The sequence below is a fragment of the Camelus ferus genome, chromosome 1, assembly GCF_009834535.1.
Source record: "Camelus ferus isolate YT-003-E chromosome 1, BCGSAC_Cfer_1.0, whole genome shotgun sequence".
Lineage (NCBI taxonomy): Eukaryota > Metazoa > Chordata > Mammalia > Artiodactyla > Camelidae > Camelus > Camelus ferus.
Genome location: NC_045696.1, coordinates 11,024,472 through 11,047,057, shown reverse-complemented (window position 1 = coordinate 11,047,057; position 22,586 = coordinate 11,024,472). Strand labels below are relative to the sequence as shown.

At 46.7% G+C, this 22,586-nt stretch overlaps 1 protein-coding gene across 3 annotated transcripts; it reads right to left on the bottom strand.

The window, feature by feature from the left end:
- Positions 1-11,507: 11,507 nt before the first annotated feature.
- On the bottom strand, positions 11,508-22,586 carry CFAP298 (cilia and flagella associated protein 298). Of its 3 annotated transcripts, XM_032475765.1 has the most exons (8): positions 21,970-22,586; positions 19,097-19,264; positions 17,831-17,898; positions 14,410-14,568; positions 12,967-13,098; positions 12,803-12,870; positions 12,122-12,217; positions 11,508-11,833 (listed from the first exon to the last, which is right to left on the bottom strand). In XM_032475765.1, the coding sequence occupies exons 1-7, from the start codon at positions 22,106-22,108 to the stop codon at positions 12,157-12,159; spliced, it is 795 nt and encodes a 264-aa protein (XP_032331656.1). In that variant the 5' UTR covers positions 22,109-22,586; the 3' UTR covers positions 11,508-11,833; positions 12,122-12,156. The 3 variants fall into 3 exon arrangements, with proteins under 3 accessions (XP_032331656.1, XP_032331589.1, XP_032331730.1); XM_032475698.1 differs by lacking the exon at positions 12,803-12,870 and having other exon boundaries at positions 21,970-22,550; XM_032475839.1 differs by lacking the exons at positions 12,803-12,870; positions 17,831-17,898; positions 21,970-22,586 and having other exon boundaries at positions 19,097-19,174.

The following is a 22,586-nucleotide window of genomic DNA, read 5'->3' as shown; positions in this document are numbered from 1 at the left end:
TAGTCTTTACAACAACGCTATGAAATTAGATATACTATCATGCCATTTTACAGATGAGGACACTGAGGCAGACAAAGGTAAAGTAACTTGGCTTGGATTTCACAGCTGGCAAGTGGAGGTGTCAGGATTTGAATGTGAGCCCAGGGTCTTCACTCAGGCTCCCCTGCCTGCCACCATTGCAAACAAGCACCCAGAAAAGCCTAAGCTGACACACGTCGCCAGCAGCATAAAGGGCGCTGCTCAATTGTCCCAACTCCGGAGTTTAAAAGATTTCTCTTTTGATTCAAAAGTCACTCCCCAGCCTCCCACTACGGTCACCCATTCAGTGAGCAGCTCCTGTTGTTCCTTCCTCTCTTAGTGTGAAACGGCCGATTGGTACTTGCTGCAATGACTTACCACTTCAAAACTGCCAGCAGAAAGTGCTCAGTAGAGGAGGAAAGAGAAGTTGCCAGGTTTGATGTTGATTCGGGAGCAATGAGCGATCCCCACATTTGTCTGACAATCCAGCGCTGCAGCGTCTGCTCCTGCCTTGAGCCTGGAACGCGGGAAGCCTCTTTGAAGGGCTCCTCTGTTCTCCCCTGGCAGGTGCGTGCCCTGTAGACTTTCAGCACTCTGGCACAATGGAGTGGCTCAGTGCTTCTCGATTTTCCACAGTCTGAGGCAACTTCATCAATTCTGCGTCTGGTTTCTCTTCTTTACATTGTTAAGCACTGCAGGAATGGGGCCATGGTGCGGTGGGAGGAAGATGAGATGGGTGGTGTCGCTGTACCATTTAGATTGGTTCATCTCCACGTAAGCAAGTTCTCAGGTTCTATATGTGTATAGAAGAACACACATGGGCATTCCTGAGTGATACGGTGGCCCAGGATGTTACAGACAGTCTCCTTTTATCTCATTGCTCTGCCACACATGGCCTCCCTTCCAGTGTCATCTCATAGTCAAATGTGAATGCTGGAGCTCCAGCCTTTGCCTCTGCATTGTAGGTGACAGAGAGGAAAAAAGAGAAGAGGAAGGGGAAGAAGTCCTTTTTAAAGAGATGCTTCAGTAATACCTCCATCCCCTCACTTTAATTTCTTTGTCCAAAGCGTAATTATATGGCTACCCCTCGTTGTAAAGAATGCTAGGGAATGTGGTGTCCAGCACTGTGTCCAGTAGCACTGTGTCCAGTAGCACTGTGTCCAGCTTTTTCTTTTTTTTTTTTATAGTGCTCTTTTGCTAAGAGAAAAGGAAAGAATTGCTATAAGGTGGCAAATAGCAGGCTTTGTTATAGCTACTCTGCTGTATTACAGGAAAGAAGATCAAAGCCATCGGTTTAGGAAGAACTAGAGGACATCCATGTGTCTGGCGCTGGGATCTGTGGAAAAGCTATGCTGGGAAAGCAGTGTAAGCAAAGCGCCCTGAGCTGGTTGGTCTAAAGGTGATTTCTGCCTCCCCCAGAGCATCCTGAAGGTGGGATGCACATGGGGCTGTTTAAATGATAAAAATAAGATGTTCAACTTGTCTCCTGGCCAATGCAAGGGGAGTCCACTCTATTTCATCACACCAGGGATGAAGGCCTGGCATTATGGGGTCCCTGTCAGTCCCTGTTTATTCTGACATCCAGTTAATTGCCGCAAGATCCTTTTCAATGTCACAAAGAGTCAAGTTTAGGACTGGCTCATCTCTCATGAATTCAGACCACTTATTAGAAGTGTCCATGCGTAGCCTAGCTTCCCCAGGCTCATTAAACCACCCACGTAGGAGGAGTCTCAGCTGGATCAAGTTCAAGGCCCCCACTGGCCCATATGTTGCCTCTATGAAAATGACAATATGTATTCTTCCTCTAGATTTGGATGGAGCCCCTGGATACAAGGTTTAATGATAGAACAATGTTTGTGGAAAATAGGAAAGAGGTGCTCTCTCTGGGGAGAGGTAGCTCCATGTTCCATCTCAGCCCCAACACATCTCCTTAGCCAGAACTATTTGTGCTGTGCACAACCTGAACAACTGTGAATGACAGCCCCAGTAAAGAGGATATAGACTAGGGGCTGGCATCATGTTTCCTGGTCACTCTAACAACCATAAGTGATTATTTCTCAAGTGTAAGGAGTGCCTTGACCTCCTGCCCCCATTGATATGAACCCTCCCTCCACCCTGCCAAGCTGGAGAGGACAGAGCAGAGCAGTTAAGAACATAGGTTCAGATTTAGATAAACCTGGGCTCAAATCCTGGCTTTGCAGGTGACCTTGGGCAGGAAATCCACCTTCCTGAGACTCAGTTTTCTTGTCTCTAAAATGAGTATCATAACACCCATCTCAGGATTCTTCAGAAGGTTCAGGGAGAGATAGCCCACGTGGATTAGTTAGAATTAGACTCAGCTTTGAGAAGCAGAAAAACTCAAAAGAAGAATGGTGTAAAAAAGATACCAGTTTATTTTCCTCCCATACTCAAATGGCAGGAGATGTTGTGTCCAGCCCCAAAATGTGACTCCCTTCTCAAGGTCAGTTTATGGGCCATGGTGTTGGAGCTCCAGGGACATAATAACCTGCACATTCCAGCTCACTGGAAAGAAAGGGGTGCGCGGGTGAGAAGGTTTGTGTCTTAGAAGTCACACATAAAATTCCTGTCTGCAGCCCATTGGCCAGAAATCACAAAGTTACACTTCCTTGGGAAGCTGGGAAACGGAGTTTGTATTCGAGATGAACATGCCACCAGCTGAATATGGGGGCTTCAGTGGAGAGGAGATATTGGGGGACCGTTACAGACTTTGCCGTGGAATGTGAAGCACTTAGCGCAGAATCTCAAACGCCCACAGGACAGATCAACTCCATCTCATGCTCAGTAATCAGGACAGCGTGGAGTTCCTGAGCTCCATTTCCAGTGGGATGGCACAACCAGGGCGCCTGCTGTCGTCTCCATCTCATTATACATAACGGGAGGCTTCGTGGAGGAGGTGATTGTTGAGCAAGTCCCTGAAGCATAGGCAGAAGTTGCTCCGGCAGAAGTGGGTGGGGAGGAGAGCCTTCTGGGGGAGAGGAGGAGCTGAGGGGTGGCCACCACAAATGGGAGCCTACTTGGGGAATGTCTCAGGTCAGGATCCCTAGAAGCAGAACCTCAGATGCGGGTTCGTGTTCAAGAGATTTATTAAGGGAGGGCTGTCGGGGGGTGGGGGAGGGGGGATCAGGGTGGAGCAAAGGAAGAGAGCCCAGCAGGGGTGTGGATGCGGCCTGCCCCACCAGAGCTCTGGAGCATTGACTGCACACAGGTTTGGTCCAGTCGGTCACTGGCGTGAGGAATTTGCTGGGGAGAGGGGCCAACCTCCCCATCCTGGCAGCTCCTGTTTGGCAGAGAGCAACTCCCCGGGGGATGGGGTGGTAGTGAGAATTCAGCAGCCAACTTCACTGCAATGGGGGGATGGGCACATCAGCCCAGTTAAGCGAATAGTGTGGGTGACGTGTGCTCAGCAGTGACCACCACAGGGAAGGGTGGGCAGCTCCGTTCACCTGGAACACGGGTGCCAGAAGGGAATGACGGCGATGTCACTGGGGTGGGGACCACGGAACAGCCAACTGGGCGCAGATCATGGCACCAACCAGCCAGTGGATGGGTTTTGACCTCCCATGGTGACCCAGGACTGGCTTCTGCTACCAGAATGAGGAGTTTGGACTGAACTCTGAAGTCAAAGGGGAGCCTTAGAGGTGACTTCAACTAGTGAGGGGGGCTCGTGGCGGGATTCAGGCAGCACTGGAATAGAGAGAAATTAGAGGCAGCAGTCCAGTCTGGAGACCATAAAATACTCAATGTTCCCAAATCGCCTTCTCGAGCCCCCAAAACCACCAACTTCACTTGGTCGCCATACATTCTGGCTGGGAGTCTTTTCGCTCTCCAGCTGCTGAGACTCTTCTCACTATGCCAGAATCTTGAGCTCGTAGGTAACTGGGCTGTGTTTGTATCCAAGGAAGTGCTACATTTCCCACAGTTTTATATAAACTTCCTGTTACTGAATCAGCCCAGAACGCACTTGGGTTCACAAGCTGTGAACTTTTCTTTGAAATTCTAAACTTAGCAGCCTCTATTCCCCTCTTGCTTCCCCAAATATGGGTTCAGATGGAGCCTGAACTCTGGGAAACCCAACGCCTAGTCGCTGTACCCCGCCCAGCCTCTCAATCACTGTGGGATGTCGGGGCGGGATGGAGTGGGGGTGCTGGGCAGTGGGGCCCAGGTTAGATAGCAGTGTGGGGAAGAACAGCCAAGAAGGGCCACCCCCGTAGGCAGGGGCAGGCATCCTGGGCATCCTGTCTCGATGGGAGAAGCTGCACCTTCAGAGCTGGACAGAGGCAAGTAGCCCTTCGGAGGCTAAACTGTACACCCTGATCTCAGCAATGCTCCTGGCCTGAGCCGTCCTCTAAACTGCTTGTACTTGCCTACGTTTTTGTGTTATCCTCTTGCCTGTGTTTTGTGTTGTAAAATTTAGGTTTTATTATTACTCCAGTGCAGTGAACCAGCAGATCAGGAGACGACTGCCACTGATAAGAGCTTGTTAACTCGCAGTTCCCAAGAGGAGGGACAGACTGAACCACGCAGGGCCTTAGGAAGACGGGACCAGAATTCAACTGCAGTGAGGAAAGCTCTAAAGGAACGATTATCCTGCAGCACGTCTGGCACTGCTGGGTCCAAGGGGGGCTCCAGATACCCAAACCTTCTCGGGGGAGGTGCTCCGTCTCCCATTTGGAAGACACATTCCTGGGGTAGGGGTGGGGTTAGTGTGAGCACCTACACACCTCAGCTCCACACACACAGCAGGAAGCTTCCCAGGGACATTTCTCTTCCATTGAACAATTTCTGTGAGGGTTTGGTAGATTTTCTCTTTGGTAGAATTTCTATGGCCCTTTTGAGAAACACCAGACTGGAGGGAGGCCTCCAAGAACAGAAAGAAGTAGTATGCCCAATTTCAAGCTGTGCTGGTGGAACTGATCCATGATAAATGTTTGTCCCTAAAATGTTTCCTTAAAAAAAAAAATAGATGATCTCTTATGGTGCTCTCTGTGTGATAACAGAACTTCCTGTGCTCTGCTAAAGATTCCTCTCCTAGATTCTTAAAAAGCTGAAAATTGATTTACCCTATGATCCAGCAATCCCACTCCTAGGCATATATCTGGAGAGAACTCTAATTAGACAAGATACGCACATCCCAATGTTCACAGCAGCATTATTCACAATAGCCAAGACATGGAAGCAACCTACCTGTCCATAATGAGTGGATAAAGATGTGGTATATACATACAATGGAAGATTACTCAGCCATGAAAAGGAATGAATTAATGCCATTTGCAGCAACATGGATGGACCCAGGGATTATTATACTAAGGGAAGTAAGTCAGACAAAGATGAATATATGATATCACTTATATATGGAATTTTTAAAAAATGGCATAAAAAACTTATTTACAAAACAGAAACAGACTCACAAACATAGGAAACAAACTTCTGCTTATCAGCAGAGAAAGAGGAGGAGGGATAAATTAGGAGTTTGGGATTTGCAGATATAAACTACTATATATAAAATCAATAAACAACAAGGTCCTACTGTATAGCCCAGGGAACTATATTCAATATCTTGTAATAACCTACAATGATAAAATATGAAAAATAATATATTTGTATATAATGGAATCACTCTGCTGTATGCCAGAAATTAACACACTGTAAATCAACTATACTTCAATTTAAAAAAATGAAAAGGACTTCCCCTAAAATGAAAGTCTGATCACATCATTGCTTCTCTAGTCACAAAAGCTGTGAGACTGACTGGCAGAGAGGAATTTCCCCAGGCCAAAAATTGGGTTGTGACAAAGGCACTCAGGGCAGACCATAAACCTGATATCCGCTGTGCACTGAGCGTTCATCCTGTACCAGGAAATCCCACATCCAGCCTAAGCGCGTGGAAGAAGGAGCATCTTCCAGGCAAAACCAGAGACTCTGGCGAGTGGTGACCGTGGAACCTTATCACTGACCCTGCGGCATGGACCTGTGAGGAATTAACATCTCTCATTCCCCAGCTGTGGCCCCACCCCGCCTTTTCCATGGTCAATAAGCAAAAAGCAAAGCAGCGTTTGACGTAAGATGGGAGCACTGTCCCTTCACTTGACACCTGCCTCACCTTTCTTCTCAGAAAGGTGAGGGAAGTGTTAAAACACTTGCTTTTTGGGGGGAAGAATTAAAATCTAATTAAAACAGTATCTCTGGTTCCAAGAGCTCACAGTCCATTCAAGAGGACAGATATGTAAATAAAGACTGAATTACAAGCAGCTCGGAAAGGTCTATTCTAACTATGGTAGTACATTATGAAGCACCATAGGAAATGTATTGCTTTGAAAAAAGAAAAATGCCCAACTCCTCAGTCTTACGTTAATTATTTCGGCAAGCATGGGATGTCCACACACTCTGAAATTCTCTCTGTTTTTAATAAATTGCTAATTTCGACCAGGTAACATTTCCTTCCTTTTCCTCCATCTCAGCTCAAGGTGAATTTTTCAATATAGACAGCTTCAGTGAAACTTTCATAGGTCGAATCATATTTGCTAATAGTCAATTTGTGACATTTATTTTCTAGACAAATTCATCAATTTTTGACTTCCTTTAGCAGAAAGCTAATGAAACACTGTATTCAATAACTTAAACCATATTTACTTCCCAAGGAAAAATTAAAAGCTATGTCGCTCAAAATCTCTCTCCTCAGTTCAATTCTAATTTACCTCTAGAAATGCCAAGTGTTTTCAGGCCTGGAAACAGTTACAAGAAAAGGTGGACATCTGTTCATGTGAACTGAGTTCATTTTGTGAAGTTCTAATAGTTAATCTCAGAGCTGCTCTAAGTTTTTTTTTTTTTAACAGAGGGACTGGAGATTGAACCCACGACCTTGTGCATGCTAAGCACACGCTCTACAACTGAGCTATACTCTCCCCACTCAGTTCGAACATATTTATACTCTCAATAGTTTTATCTCCACCTTTTATTTTACAATCATAAGTGATTTAGCTACAATGTAGGATTTTTTTTTGTAACTGAAGTGTATTTGATTTATAATGTGTTAGTTTCAGGTGTATAGCAAAGTGATCCAGTTATATATACATGTATATATTCTTTTTCAGATTCTTTTCCATTATAGGTTATTAGAAGATATTGAACGTAGTTCTCTGTGCTACACAGTAGGACCTTGTTGCTTATCTATTTTATATATAGTAGTGTATATCTGTTACTCCCAAACTCCTAATTTATCCCTTCCCCCGCACCCTTTGGTAACCATAAATTTGTTTTCTATGTCTGTGAGTCTGTTTCTGTTTTTGTAAATAAGTTCATTTGTATCATTTTTTTAGATTCTACATACAAGTGGTACCTCATGCCAACATAGGATTCTGATAGCAGAAGCTTTGAGTGCATTTTGTATTTTGCTAATTTACCACTGAAGCATACAGTTGCTCTGAGCATATGGGACCCGTTCACACAACACAAATAGGATAACAAGAAATGAGAACTCACAGAATAAGGCTGCTATTGTATCTGCCTACCTTGTTTGGGGAGGGGAGTGGGGATGTGTGTGGGGAGGCGATGGTAAGCGGGCAGGGAGAGAGTACAGAGGAAGCCCGTGGGCATTTATTGCACTATTGTCCTGTCATCCACTCATATATGGGTTTGTCTTGTTTCAAAACGATGTGACAGACAAAGGGGCAGAATGGAGGCGCTGGTATGGGTCTCACATCCAGGTGCTGAGGCCACCTGGCACCTGCAGTACCGTGGCCTCTCTCAATGAGCCAAGAGAAAAAAACAGACCAGGTTAGGTAGCGTGGGCTGAGGTGCCAAGTGCACTCGTGGTGGGGGGTGGTTAAGGGGAAAGGCAGGGGCATAGCTGTGGTTACATGGTGGCTGAGCAGTGCTGGATCAGGGATTTAGGTGACAAAACTGTAAAGAAAGAGTGTTTTTGGTGCTTTGCGTTCTGCATTTCACGACAATGTTGGCTCACATGGTCTTTTGGAATCCCGTCTCATAGCTGGACTAGCAAGACAGCTGTGGCTGTTTCCTTAGTCTGAATGTATCAAGTTCAATCTTTTCAAAGTAATGACAGACCGGGACTTAGCCTGTGGACTCTGCTAAGCTCTCAGTCCATGCTAGTGTGACCCAGAATCCTATGGGCAGAGAATCCTCTGACCGGTGTGTCCTGGGCCAGAGAGCAGGTTGGGGTCCCTCCTCCAGCTGGGACACAACCCCAGACTATAGTTCAGGGCAGCTTTTTTCAGAGTGATGCCAAGTGCTAAAAGCGTCTCAAGGGTGGGCTCACTTATCTTTACCCCTTTTCAGTGGTTAGTGAACCAAAGCAGTCTTAGGACCCACAGTCCCATCCCTGTTGGCCTCAGACATTCAGAAAATTAAAGGCTGCTATCTGCCCACTCTGGACACAGCATTGGTTGGGGCCCTTCCCAGACGTGTGTTCCGTGGTCATTCACTCACTGATGGTCACTAGCACGCGGTTTAGAATCTACAATAGGTATAAATGGAAACTTAACATAGAGTTAATTCTTGATTCTGGGGCAAGCAGGTGGGTTTTTAGATGCTTCACCTTGGGCAAAAGAACCTTTCTGGGCCTTGGTTTCCTTATTTGTGAAATGACAACACTGGTTTCTTCCTGGTTTGGCCGTCATGACGTGTAAGTAAGAAAACACGTGGAAAGCACTTGGTATGATGGTAGCTGGGAAGCAGCCACCATCACTATGATGCTGGGTATTGAACTTGGGAAGCAATGACATCTCTCCTGGGACTCTCTTGGGCTGGTGGCACTTGGAGTAACTTGGAGAGAGGACTCCTGCTCCTGGGATCTTGTGATGATGGCTGTGTGGTTGGGGTGTTTCTGAGGCTTTGTAGAGAATTCGGCAGTGCTCAGGGTGATTGTGCCCTAAGCGTGTGATTTCAAGCTTGACGCACATTCTTTGCAGAGCAGTTGCCAAGGAACGAGGCAATCCTGTGACAGAATACCACCTGGTGTTTCAGTTTGCTGGTCCAGAGGGTTTTGGGTGGTGTCAAACTTTGTCACTGGCATTCCTGGTCTCCCTGAAACAACCACGTGAGGAGACAAATAAAAGGCTAAAAACCGCAGACCCAGCTTGGGAACCTGCAGACAACAGACACTTCGTTATTGATAGTGATTACAAAGATGTACGGGATTTAAAAACAGTAACACCAAGACTGCATACTTAATCCACAGCCTGGCACTTGGCAAGACGACTGATAAATTGATTATCTTGGGGAGTCCTGGGCGTGGCCCCTTGGCTCTACCCTCACTAGATATGTGACCACAGATGAGTCAGGTCACCCCTCTGAGGTCACCGCTGCCTTCCTCGGGGTGGATGGGAAGTGAATCAACACACACAAGCAGAGAGCAGGCACCGGTGACTGCCCGCACCACTTCCTAAGAGGCGCTGTGAAGAGGTGGCTCTCGTCCCTCTGTTCTAATGCAGCTACATCAGAGCACACAGAGCTCGGGGTTATGAGGCAGAGAGGACTGCTCTTTCTATGTGAGTCCTCAGTAAAGGGGTGTAGTGTGACGTTAGTGATCTCTATACTCCAGAGTGAGTGGCTCTTTGGCTAATAACTTCTGGTGATTATGTAAAGCATTTCTAGCCCGTTGAGTCAAGAAGAATTTCTAATGATGTGAAAATAGCGACCCTTAAGAAGAGCTACTGTGATCACGTGGCTTGATTAACATTTTTTGCAAGTTGAACATGGATGTAACGCACATAAACTCGACATTGACAAAGGCAGGCGCTCCTCAAATAAACTCACAAGATCTTATTACAAACTTTGTCATCCAAGGACAAAAGCTTTCCCTGGAGACATTAAAATTATAATGAAAGTTACACCTGAAACTAATATTGTAAGTCAGCTATACTTAAATAAAAATAAAATTAAATAATGAACATCAAGAAGAAAACAGATGCAAATTTGATTTTACAAAATTTGACAATCAACCAAAAGAGTAAGGTATAATCAAGACATTCAGTCATTTTCATATTATTTTTCATTAAAGGTTATTACAAGATATTGAATATATATATGCATGACTGGGACATAATGCTGTACAGCAGAAACTGACACATTGTAACTGACCATACTTAAATAAAAAAACCCCGACATTTAGTCCGTTACAAGCCGCTTTAGCAGTTTTAAGAACAAGAGAAATCCCAGTAGATAGCTCAGGGGCAGCCTCCCTAGGTAACGTGGGGATGGAGGGGAGGTGAGGACCGGCGGCAGAAGGTTCTGGAGGACCCTGTGAGGGTACTCTCCAGAGGGACTCGTCTCTACTGGTACAAGCCCTCCCCTTGCGGTGGGGACAGAGTCTGAGTGGGTCTTGTTGCTGTGTCCCTACTTCTATCTCCTCTGAACCATGAAGCAGCACAGAGGGAGAAGCGGCCAGTCCCCGCCCCCACAATGGGACCAGGTCTGGAAACCAAGGGTCCTGGCCCCGCCCCCCAGGGAGGGCTGCCTCTCAGCAGGTGGAAACCGCACCCACGGGGGCTCCTGCGGCACCGCCCTCGTGGCTGTGGGTGGAGCTAGGGCACCGCGGGGAGCAGTGCGCACCCGGAGACCAGGGCAGGGAACGCCCCATCCCCACTTTTCCTCAGGGTGAGCACGCTGCGTCCCCTCCAACTAGGGGAACAGTATTCTATGGACCAAAATGAGCAGGACAAGATGCTTAGGTCGCTTCTGGACACACAGGCAATCTGAGAGATGTACTTGAGCTGCTGACGTGTCAGATTTTTGGAGATGATTTTTGGAGATGATAGTTGGAGTATTTCAAATCAAAGGTGTGCTAGAAAACTGGTCAGGATGACAGGTGAGCCAGTGTGTCCTGTGGCCGATGGTCACCCAGCCCACAAGGGACCTGAGCCCGGTGCCATTGGTCAGCCTTGGTGCCAACCTCAGCACACCGAGAGCTGCGGGCTGAATCCACATGGAGATCCAGGATCTGCACTGGTTTTCAGGAAAAGCCCGGAAATTACAAAAGATCCTGTCCAGTTTCAAGGTCAGCCTACTGTGGCCACCCAACCTCCATCACAGATACAGCCTTTACACCTGGAAGACAAGCTCAGCCAGGTATCAGCCAGGAGGCGAACTTCAACCTTTGAAGCTTGGAGACGCCAGACTACAGTTAGACCCTCCCGCTGGGTCACCCCAGTCTCTGAAACAAGGCTGAGAGTCAAGCCTCTGACAGTCCCACAGGAGGCCCCAAGAAAACTGCGGGACAAGGAAGTGGCGGGCGGCCTCTAGTGGCCACTGATGGCCGCGTGTCACAGCAGGTCCTTGACTACGGTGGAGAAAAGGTACTTTCAATCTCCTGTAATACAGCAGCTGTCCTGAGACTACAGAATAAAGAAACCAGGAAGAAAAGATGTTTGTAATTACATCTTCAGTATTTTGCCAAAGAAAAACCTCAAATACTAGACAGCTGTCCTGAAAATAAAATTAATCCAGGCAGATTCTTTTGAGGATGTATTTATTAAGTTGTAAAACCTTGAATAACTTTTATTTAAAAAACTCAAACTGAAAGAAAAACTAGGAAAACTAGAAACTTCAACATCTTTCACAGAGGGTTGCAGGTGTCCTTTTTAGTTATTATTTTTATTTTTATTATTATTATTTTGCCTAAAGAAAGGGGAGCTATGTTTCGGAAAGCTTCATCGACTGGTGAACTTCATCTTGGTCTCCACTTTATGTCTGTTACCCCATGAAAATGTCTTTTCAAAGCGGTGTTATCTGCCCACGGAGAATTTAAACAGGAGTCATCATCATTTTCTTCCAATTTCTGGAAATAAATGTGTTTTACTCAGGAAGGCATCGCAGGAAAGTGTTTGGCAGAACCGAAGACCAACCTCCTCGCTCCCCGCCTCCCCAGAAGCAGGGTATTTCTAGGCTCTAATGCAGGTGGACACCTGGTGGGGCCCCACAGCCCTGGAGAGGCTGAAGCTCAGAAAGTCTCCTCTCCACATCCTGCAGAACACGCTGCCCCTTAACTGCCCCAGTGCTGTGGGGAAGGCATGCGGGTGAACACCCAGGCGCCAGCTCTGTTGAAAACCCGTCATTCCCCTGGTACCTTGAGCTCCTCCTGTCTTCTGTGGTAATGCAGCATCAGCTGTTTCTGCTCCTCAGGACTAATAATAGGCTCTCGGGCTGGAGCTCCCTGTCCCCTCTGAAAAGATGAGGGTTAGGGTTTGCAAATTGCAGGTTAGGGCATCCTTGTAAGGACGCCCCAGGAAGTTACAGCAAATGTCTTACACTTGCCTTTGTCAACTACTAAAGATAAACAGGTCATCCACTTCCATTTCTGCTCCTCCAAAGTGAAGTATCAGGGGAAGTTAGGTCTTTGGCAGCCCCTCAAGACCCTCACAGGAGAGGCGGGGTTGTGCCATCTCAGTCACAGCCATTCCCAAGTCAACCACCGCAGGCCCAGTGGGAAAGGGGCAGAGATAATCACGGGGGGGAGGGGCTGCTTCCCCCAGTTGTAGAGATGATTTGGGAGAGAGCACACCACACAGCGGCCTGCAGAGATAAGGCCCCACACTGTCCTTACGGCCACCCCCCCACCCCAGCCTCCTTCACAGGGGATCAGCACTGAGGCAAACTTGAAAACAGAGCTCTCAGCTGTATTTTTCATTTCAAGAAACATTTTTTAGTTACCTGGAGCCCTATTTTTAAAGCTGAAATTAACAAGGCAGACTCTCCTTTCCCCCCTAATTAAAACACACCCTAGGTATTGTCCTCAATCCATACTTTCCTCCAGTTTTTGTAGCTCTGTAAAGAGGCCAGTTTTACTTTAAGCCTGGACCAGCAGGACTGAAGTGTCTGCACGAGGAGTTTAAATCTTTCAGATTCACTGTAAACTGCCGTCAGTTTGAAAGTAAGTGAAAAATAGTGGTATGTCAAAGTAAAAGTACTTACTTGTTGAATCTTGACAATAATTTTGGTTTTTTCATTTTTCCCCACGTAGTCGGAAAGCTTCTTTGTTCTTCTTAACTCTTTGGCAGCCCACCACAGTTGTGCCTCTGATTCTTTGATGACATTCAGTCCTGCCTGGGGCCATGGTAAAAACCAGCTTTAGGGTTGTCAGGACACTGCCAGGCACCCTGGGTGCAGGGAGGCTGGCCAGAGCCCCTCCCAGCGTGGGACAGGCTTCCAGCATCCTGCCCTCCCCCACCTACTCAGAGCCCTTGCTCATTCCAGCACCTTCCCTGTTAGTTTCAACTCAGGCCCTAACTCCAGTAACTTCTTGCTCTGGGAAGGGGGTATCCTATCTCATGGGCACTCTCATCTGTGATAGGTCCCTCTTAGATGGATTTTTTGGTTACTGCCAGGGAAGACGACTGGAATCCTGCTGGGTGTTGAAATACAGAAGTCTGCAACTTATGACAGTTCGATTTCTGACTTTTTGACCATATGATGGTGTGAAAGTGATACGCATTCTGTAGAAACTACACTTCAAATTTTGAATTTTGATCTTTTCGGATACACAGTGTGATACCTCGTGACGCTGGGCAGCAGCAGCAAGCAGCGCTCAGTCAGCCTCGCCTGCCAGTGATCAACCCGCACACTTACAACCACCCTGTACCTAGACCACTACTCTGTTTTTCACTTTCAGTACAGGATTCAATAAATCACATGAGATATTCAACACTTCATTATAAAAAGGGCTTTGTGTTAGATGATTTTGCCCAACCATATGCTAATGTCAGTGTTCTGAGCACACTTAAGGTAGGCGAGGCTAAACTATGATGTTCAATAGGTTAAGTGTATTAAATGCATTTTTGACTTATATTTTCAACTTATGATGGGCTTATGGGGATACAACCCCACTGAAAATCAAGGAAGAACGGTCTAGCTATAATGGGGCTGTTTGTTCGCTCCTGAATATTCCAGTGATTTAAGATGGCTCAGAGGAATAGATACCATCCCATAGAATAAGGAATAAATGAGAAAAACAAAGGAGAATGGAACATAAACCTAGGAAAGTAACAAGGAGCAACAGGTAAGGCTAGAACACAAAATTCCATGCAAAGGAACCAGTATGTTTGGGTAGAAATAGGCACCAATTAGGTTTCTAGCTTTTCAGTGGCCAAAGAAAACGAGAGTGTTTTCAGTTACTCCGGCTGGCCAGCTGCACAAACCTTGCGCCCCTGTGTGTCTGTGTGCGGGCCAAACCCGCAGCCAGGAGCGCGTCCTCAGGGCGTCCCCTGAATTCACGGCTCTGCTCTGAAGCCTGGCCCAGCAAGTGGAAAGCTGCGCATGAAGCGTAAACTACACCAGAAGAGGACGGCCAGGTCTGAGGGCTTTTGCTCTTCAGGGAGGGTGTGAACCCACCTTACAGACGGCACAGGGGCCACATACCTGAGTTCCCGACAGGTCTTCTTTATTTTCAAATTCCATCCGGATGGGATCGTAAGGTGGCAACCCCATGGGATACACAATCATCACCGCACCTCGAAGCTGGTCCAAGGCGTCTTTCACCATCTCCATGGTAACGCAGACGCTGGCTTCCACTTGTTTCTAAAAGTAGTTGCAGCCATTGTTATCTAAGACACAGCTAAACAATTCAACAAGTTATCAGTCAAGTTCTTGTACAGCCCCGTGCCACATACTGCCAGAGTAATGAAACGAACCAAACACAGCTCGCTCCCAGTGACTACAGCCTACTTCTGGGGCTGCGCCACGGCCACCACGACCTGGATCACAGAGCAGAACACGAGCAGCACCAGGGAGACTGCAGTGATGTGCAGGGAATGGTTCAAGAGGAAGGAACCCCAGTCCAGCAGTACAGACGGGATGGGGACCAGGAAACAGTGCAGAGAGGACAGCATCCCAGGTGGCCCTTCAAACGCAAGTGGAGTGACTGGGTGGAGATGGGAACAGGGGGCTTCAGAACAAGCAGCAGCAAAGAAAAGCAGGTAACAGCCAGCAGCCCATGCTGCTTGGGGAGGGGAAGAGAAGAGGCTGCTGGCCGGGCCGGCTGGAGCCCGCTTTGGAAGGGCCATGGACGCCAGGCTGTGGAGTCGGCATTGACCGTGAGAACAACGGGCAGCAGGTGGAACTTCCGGGAAGAGGTGGTGATGCTGGGAGACTAACCTTGCAGTGGGTGGAGCACGGAGCTAGGCAGTGGGGAGACCAGGCAGCAGGCTCTGAAGAGTGCAGGGGAAAGGTGTGATATAAAGGATGTATCTGATCTCTGCCCCCTGCTTCTGGCACTGCTCCAGGCACAGAGCTTCAGAACCCCTGGGCACTTTGTAAATGATCGGAGTGTCCTGTTATTCGTAACGAGTCTTTCTGACCAAACCTGAGTTCATGCCAACAAGGTGACCCACATGAGCCCTTAGATAGTTTCATGGCCGGGGGAGGACAGTCTCCCCAGGAAGCCTGAGCTGAGATTAGAGGGCTGGAGCTTTCGGACCTGCCATCATCAACGCCTGGGGAAGGAAGGGGACTGGGATGAACTCAATCACGTGGCCGATGATTTAACCAATCAGGTCCAAACAATGAAACCCCGATAAAAATTCTGGACATTGATGCTCAGAGGAGCTCCTGGGTGGAGAACACACTGACGTTCTGGAGGGTGGGTGCCCGGAGTCCACGGAGGAGGAGAGGGCACGGAGGCTCTGCACCCCGACCCCCAGCCTTGCCCTATGGGTCTCCTCCATCTGGTGGTTTCTGAGTTGTATCCTTTACGACAAAACTACAAGAGTAAGCACAGCACGCGCTCTGTGAGTCACTCTAGCGAATTACTGATCCTGAAGGGGGTCGTGGGAACCTCCAAATCAGTAGCCAAGTCAGACAGAAGTGTGGTTGCCTAGTGTCTGAAGTAAGGGAGGTCTGGTTGGAGACCTCACCCTTTAACTTGTGGGGTCTGCGCCAGCTCTGGTGGTCAGCGTCAGAGATAAGCTGAACTGCAGGCACCACCCACGCGCTGGTGTCTGAACACAAAGCTATCAGGGAGCCTTAAATAAAGTGGTGACTGCGGAAATGAAAGGAGGAGGGGGATTTAAGATGCTTCATGGGAGCAGAAGGGACAGGACCAGACTTAAGGCATACGGGCATCCGAGAGAAACGTGCTGAAGGTGACACCGAGGACAACAGCCTGGACAACTGAGACACTGGTGACTCTGTTAGTAGAAGTGAAAAGTCTGCAGAAGTGCCTCCGCCTGGGTACAGAATACAGGGCGGAGGAATCGATGAATCCCTGTGCAGGGACCTGAGACCGCAGTGCTGGCTGGACTTTCAGGTGGACCCACCTAAGAACCAGCTGAAAACTCAGGCTGCAGGTGGAGGACAGAGATTTCAGACTTATCTGCAGAGAGTGGAATTTGTATTTGGCAGAGAAGGTAACATGTTTAGGGAGAAAGAGCAGAAAGAAATAAGAAGAGGGCCAAGGGCCTGGTCGGTGAGGCCACTGGGAGCGAGCCCTCACCTGCTGGCCCACTGCGTTCTGACCTACGGGCTCACAGGGCAGGTCTGGTGAGGCCGGTGTGATGGGAAGTTGGGCCTGGTTGCCCGGAAACTCGGCAACTTTTGGCAAATCACCTCAGCAAATGACTGAAACCCCTGTGAAATCCCTCTCTCTAAATTATGAAATGACTACATAAAAATACACACAAAGGGAAGAAGTGATAGGAATGAATAGGAAGGATTTCCACAGAAGAAAGTCTTGGGGGGTGAAGAGAGCCGAGCAGGGTCCAGGCCACCACTTTCCTAACAGGTTCTCAGATATGCCAATCTGACAAGATGTTAATAGTTATTATCTGTACTTTTTAAAAAGGTTCTGCAGTCAGATGCATTTTGTGAACACTGGACTGAACCGAAGCCTTCCCTGTAGGCCTTCCCAGAGCCTTCCCTATGTTAACAGGCACAGAGGGGCAGTCTTTCCTGAGGCACTTAAAGGGTTGGTTAAGAGCTTGAAGAATTTGGGAAACCATAATTATGCCCAGTGCACCGGGAGGACTGAAAGAAAAAGCAGTTATCAAGTGAGAAGGCCTGCGGTGGACGGTGGTAGCAACTAGCAACAGCAACACAGAAAGAAAAGCATCTGATAAAAACATTCATTTCTTTAAAAATCCTGAAATTCTTTTCCTCCAGACTCACATTATCTGTATGTGAGTGGTATGACTTATGTTTCTCCTTCGATGAAATGGTTTTTGTGTAAATACTTCAGACGATTACAAGAAGCTAACGCATAACAGACACGTGCTGGGTCAGCCAAGTGTCTACAGACCTGGCAGACGGTTCACATCCCCTCTACTTCACTTTCTTTAGTTCTTAACAGATACAAACTACTGCAAATAAAACAGATAGGCAACAAGGACCTACTGTATAGCACAGGGAATTATATTCAATATCTTGTAATCTCTAAAATAGAATATAATAAAAACCAAAACTGAATCACTCTATTGTACACCTGAAACTAACATAATATGGTAAATCAACTATACTTCAATTAAAAAAAAAGTTAAGGAAATAAACTCACATATGCATCAATTCATATTTGTACCTCATTTACACAAGCCAGTAACATTTTTTTTTTTTTTTGCCTGACCTGCAGAAATTGGGAGGATTGAGGACAACTGTCATAATTACGAAAAGAAAAAGCTAGGGCTCACCCCAAACATGCTTGTTTCCCTTGCCTCTGGAAAGCTTGAAAAGAAGAAAAGAAAAGAATAGAAAGAAAAGAAAGGAAAAGGCTGGTTGGCAGATAACTCTGGAAACCATAACTGGAGTTGACATTTCAAAAGACAAGATTTAGAGCATCACTTAGAAAGCTAACCTTAGATATTATCGCTTTGGCTTCTTCTATAGTCTTCTTCAAAACTTGCTTCATTTTTTCATTTGGAGCTATAGAAATAGAAAAAGGGAGGGGGAGAGAGAGTCATCTTTAAAACTCTTAAATATCCTAAACCCTTCTGTCTGAGTTGGGGAGGAAGTGAGCTGAGAGAACGTTCAGAATGGGATTCAGGGGAGGGACACAGGAAAGCTGGCTCTCAGAAGTTAGGTAAAAATCTCTCAAACCTTATATTCTTAATAAATAACGGTAATACTTAGACATTAAAAATACGAGAAATATAACATTGTATTAAAATAGAAGTGATTAATTTAGACAGTTTTGGTTTAAGGATGATAAGGAACTGGCTAATAATAAACTGGTAACTGTTCTTATGAGATACTGTTATTTTTTTCATTGATGCAATTCCTTCCAAAAAGCAATCTCTCCAATTTGAGAATGAGTTTAGGTATAAAAAGATATGGCAGACAACCAACAATTTTCTAGGTTAAAATTAAAAGGAAAAAATACTAGAAATTCCTATTACCTTCAATACTAAAAAACTTTTTCTGGGCATACAAAGGCCTTATGGGACACTTATGTATTTCTTTTGCTCCCAGTACTGTTTTAAGGGTACAGTAGTTACTTAGGTGTTTGTTAAATGATCAATTACCGTCTTTTAAACAGAGATCTTTATGCTGCTTAAAAGGGATAGGCCACCAAAATGGATTATCACCCCTTTTTCCCTCCAGTTCCACATGAGTGACCATGTACTAAAAGCAGAGTAATTTCCTCAGTGCTCCAACATGTCCTAAGCTGCTCTGTACAAAAGAGAGGCGGGTCCTCAATTCAAGTGGAGACCGCCGGGTTGATATTCATTTCTTTCTTCAGCACAGAATCTCTAAATAAACCCTGATCTGCACACTGTAACAAGCCTACCCTTCAACACATTGTCAATGATTACCCCCCAAACTATCAGGTTGAACCATATGAAACTGCCAATTTTCAACCATCTGTTGCTTACAAAACTGGTCATTTCATATGGTTCATGTATTACATTTAAAGGCTAGGGGGCAACTTACAGGAAGAAGACAGACGCTCCCTTTATCCACCTAAGTCACACTGGATTAGCATTTTGCCACGAGGAGTTACACAGGGCAGTATTTCATAAGTTTGTATAGAACTATTGAAATCCATTTTTTGACTTAAAGAACTGCTTTCACACTGGTTGCTATATTCAGGCAGACACACAGAAGAAAACTATTGGATTACCTTGACCATTCCTTCGTCCAATATCGTCCTTTTTAAATACTGAACCCCCACTGGGGACACACTTTTCACCCCATTCATCTTTCAATTTCAGTTCTTCAATCTGGTCATCAGTCAGTCCTTGCATATTAGGAGGGAGAAATATGCCATGTTCTGCTAATTCTTCCATTTCTTAAAAACAAGAGAAGTTACACAATATGCATCACTATCATCATCGTGACACCTTACACCTCATCAGAATGTGAGCTCCCTAGTGGTCAAGGGTCTCGCCCGCTGGCTGTTTTATTTAACAAACACTTAGATGCCAATTTGCTGTGTACTAGACCTGTCCTTGACCTTTGACAAATGCTCACTGATTCGTGAGCAGAGGTCGACAGCAGCAGAGTTTAGGATCTCACCCACCGTCACAGGTTGCAGATTCTGCGCTCCAAATCTCTGTGCTATGTTGTACTTCCTAGCACTCAGGAGGCACAAATTAAAATTCATTAACAGTCTGCACACCTAGTCCCACAGGGCATTACATTTCTCCAAGTGCACTGACAAGGTTTATCTCTTTTCTCCAACTTGCAGCTGTATCACCTGAGGCTTGCTCAGGTCATACTGCCACTACTGTGTGTAAAACTTTATATAAATACTTCATAAAGAACTTATGCACCCCAATGTTCACAGCAGCACTATTTACAATAGCCAAGACATGGAAGCAGCCTAAATGTCCATCGACAGATGACTGATAAAAAAGATGTGGTATATTTATACAATGGAATACTATTCAGTCATAAAAATGACAACATAACGCCATTTGCAGCAACATGGATGTCCCTGGAGAATGTCATTCTAAGTGAAATACGCCAGAAAGAGAAAGAAAAAGACCACATGAGATCGCTCATGTGGAATTAAAAAAAACAAACATAAATACAAAACAGAAAACAGACTCATAGATATAGAAAAGAAACTTGTGGTTGCCAAGGAGGAGGGGGGTGGGAAGGGGACAGACTGGGAGTTCAAAATTTGTAGATACTGACAGGCATATGTAGAATACATACACAAGATTATACTGTATAACACAGGGAAATATATACAAGATCTTGTGGTAGTTCACAGAGAAAAAGAATGTGACAATGAATACATGTATGTTCATGTATAACTGAAAAATTGTGCTCTACACTGGAAATTGACACAACATTGTAAACTGACTATAACTCAATAAAAAAATGTTAAAAAACTTATGTAAATCTGTGGACTACTACTCAGCCATAAAAAAGAATAAAACCATGCCATTTGCAGCAACATGGATGGACCTGGAGATTGTCATTCTAAGTGAAGTAAGCCAGAAAGAGAAAGAAAATACCATATAATATTACTCTTATGTGGAATCTAAAAAAAAAAGAAGACACAAATGAACTTATTTACAAATCAGAAACAGACTCTCAGACATAGAAAACAAACTTATGGTTCCTGGAGGGAAAGTGGGTGGGAAGGGATAAATTGGGAGTTTGAGATTTGCAGATACTAACTACTATATATACAATAGATAAACAAGTTTCTTCTGTATAGCAAACTGTATTTAATATCTTGTAGTAACCTATAATGAAAAAGAATATGAAAATATACGTATGTAAATGTATGACTGAGACATGCTGTACACCAGACATTGACACATTGTGAACTGACTATGCTTCAATTAAAAAATAATAATTTATGTAAATCAGATCATGGTGGGGGGTGGATTTAAGGCAGCTCACGCCCTTCTAAAGTGCCTGACATAGGAAAAGACTGATTTTCTACTATCATGTTCACTATTCAGATGCATGCTTTTTATTTTTCCTATTCCATATATATTCACAACCAAACGAATCTATGTTTTAACCTTGTAAAACTGCCTTTCTTTCTTTCCTTCCTTCTCCCTCTTTCCTCTCTCCCTTCCTTCCTTCTTTTTTCTTCGATGTGAAAAAGGTACATGGAGCTAAGTCTTCCCACCGCACTGTATGAAGACACCAGGTGGCCTGCAATAATACAATACTATGGAACAAATGCTGTGACTTAACGGGCTATTTATGGGATATCTATTGTCTCTCTCCCCACCAGACTGTATCAAGAGGGCAGGCGGCTGGCCTCATTCATCCTTGTCTTTGCTGGGCTTAACATCAGAGCCTGTCTAAATCAACTGTAGATGAAGTGAATGGGTTTTAAGTAGAAAGTTCCAGTGCACTGCGCTGCTCCAGAGCGTTGAGAGGACGGTGACAAAACTACTGTAACATGAGTATCAGGCTGTTTCCTGGAGAAGGGAACACCAAGGGAGGCAAGAACACCAAGGCTTTCTCCCTGTTTCTCACCCTTGAAGGCCATCCCAAAGCTGGGTGGTTCACCACCGGAAACTGCTCTATCTCAAAAGTCTCAAAATATGATATTCACTTTTCAAAAACGGCCCCACTGGTCGTCCCACCTCTCACACTTGTTAAAATCCACTACACCTCCTCTGGGGCCCAGGCTTTCGGCTCCCTCCTGTGCCTCTTGCCTCTGTACCGGGTCTATTTCAGTTTGCTTGCTCACAGCTCCCCAATCCCGGTTCCAGGACCCTGGGGCGCGGCCGCCCCACTGGCTCCGGGCGCCTCTCCACCGGTGCGCCGGCTCTTTAACCATCTCTAGGCGAACCCCACTGTCCCAATTCAAGCCCGTCTGCCACATATCTCTGCAAATCACAAACTTGACCCTGGCCCCAGCCTACTCGAGAAAGCCCCTTGGGTCCCGCCCAACTTCCTCCGTCTCAGATGGCCCCGTCTCTTCTTCCCTCCTGGGCCCCGCACGGCCCGGGCCCTCATCCCGCCCTGGCTCGGCTCTACCGCCCCGGCGCGGGAACTCGCCGCGCCAGGTCGCACCTGAGCAGACGCGCTGCACCTTAAGCCGCGCGTTGTAGACCCGGGCCACCTGCACCGTGAGCTCCTCCAGCTCTGTGCTCCCCGGCGCCTGCAGGAGGAACTGGCTCTCGTCGCCCCGCTTCACGTGCAGCAGAACCATGGCCCCGCCGAGGCGGCGAGAAGGCCCGGGATGCGCGGCCCCCGGTCACTCGCCGGGCGAACAGCGAAGGCCGGACTAACCGCTGCAGGGAGGCCGGAACCCGGGGCTCGGACGCCGGCGGGGCTGGGGGAACTGCACCCGCTCCCGGAAGTGGCTGTCGCCAGGAGCAACAAAGAAACGCAGTCTGAGGGGCCACCGCTAAAAGTCAGAACCCGAGGCTGGGGAAGCTACGGTGCGCGGAGACCCGGCCCTCCACTCCCAGAAACGGTCCACACAGCCCGAGAGAGCCGCCGGGCCGGCCTGCGGGGCCAGATTAGCCGAGTCCTGTCCCGGAAGTGGCTGTTGTCCGGGCAACCATCAAACAGACCAAGTCGTCGGAGGGGATCATAGGCCCCCAGTCGTCTAGCTCGTGGCCTGAGATTCCACCCAGGGAGATGGGTGGGTGGGAGGGAGGTTGCTAGGTCGGGAAAGAGTGGGG

Bases quoted from the DNA above. Each gene is read 5' to 3' on its own strand.
- CFAP298 (XM_032475698.1), bottom strand. From the start codon at position 22,108: ATGGTTCTGCTGCACGTGAAGCGGGGCGACGAGAGCCAGTTCCTCCTG. The intron at 13,099-14,409 runs GTATGTGGCCCC...CCATGGCCCCAG, and splicing joins AAGACCTGTCGGGAACTCAG to GCAGGACTGAATGTCATCAA. The intron at 11,834-12,121 runs GTACCAGGGGAA...ATTTATTTCCAG, and splicing joins GAAGACAGGAGGAGCTCAAG to AAATTGGAAGAAAATGATGA.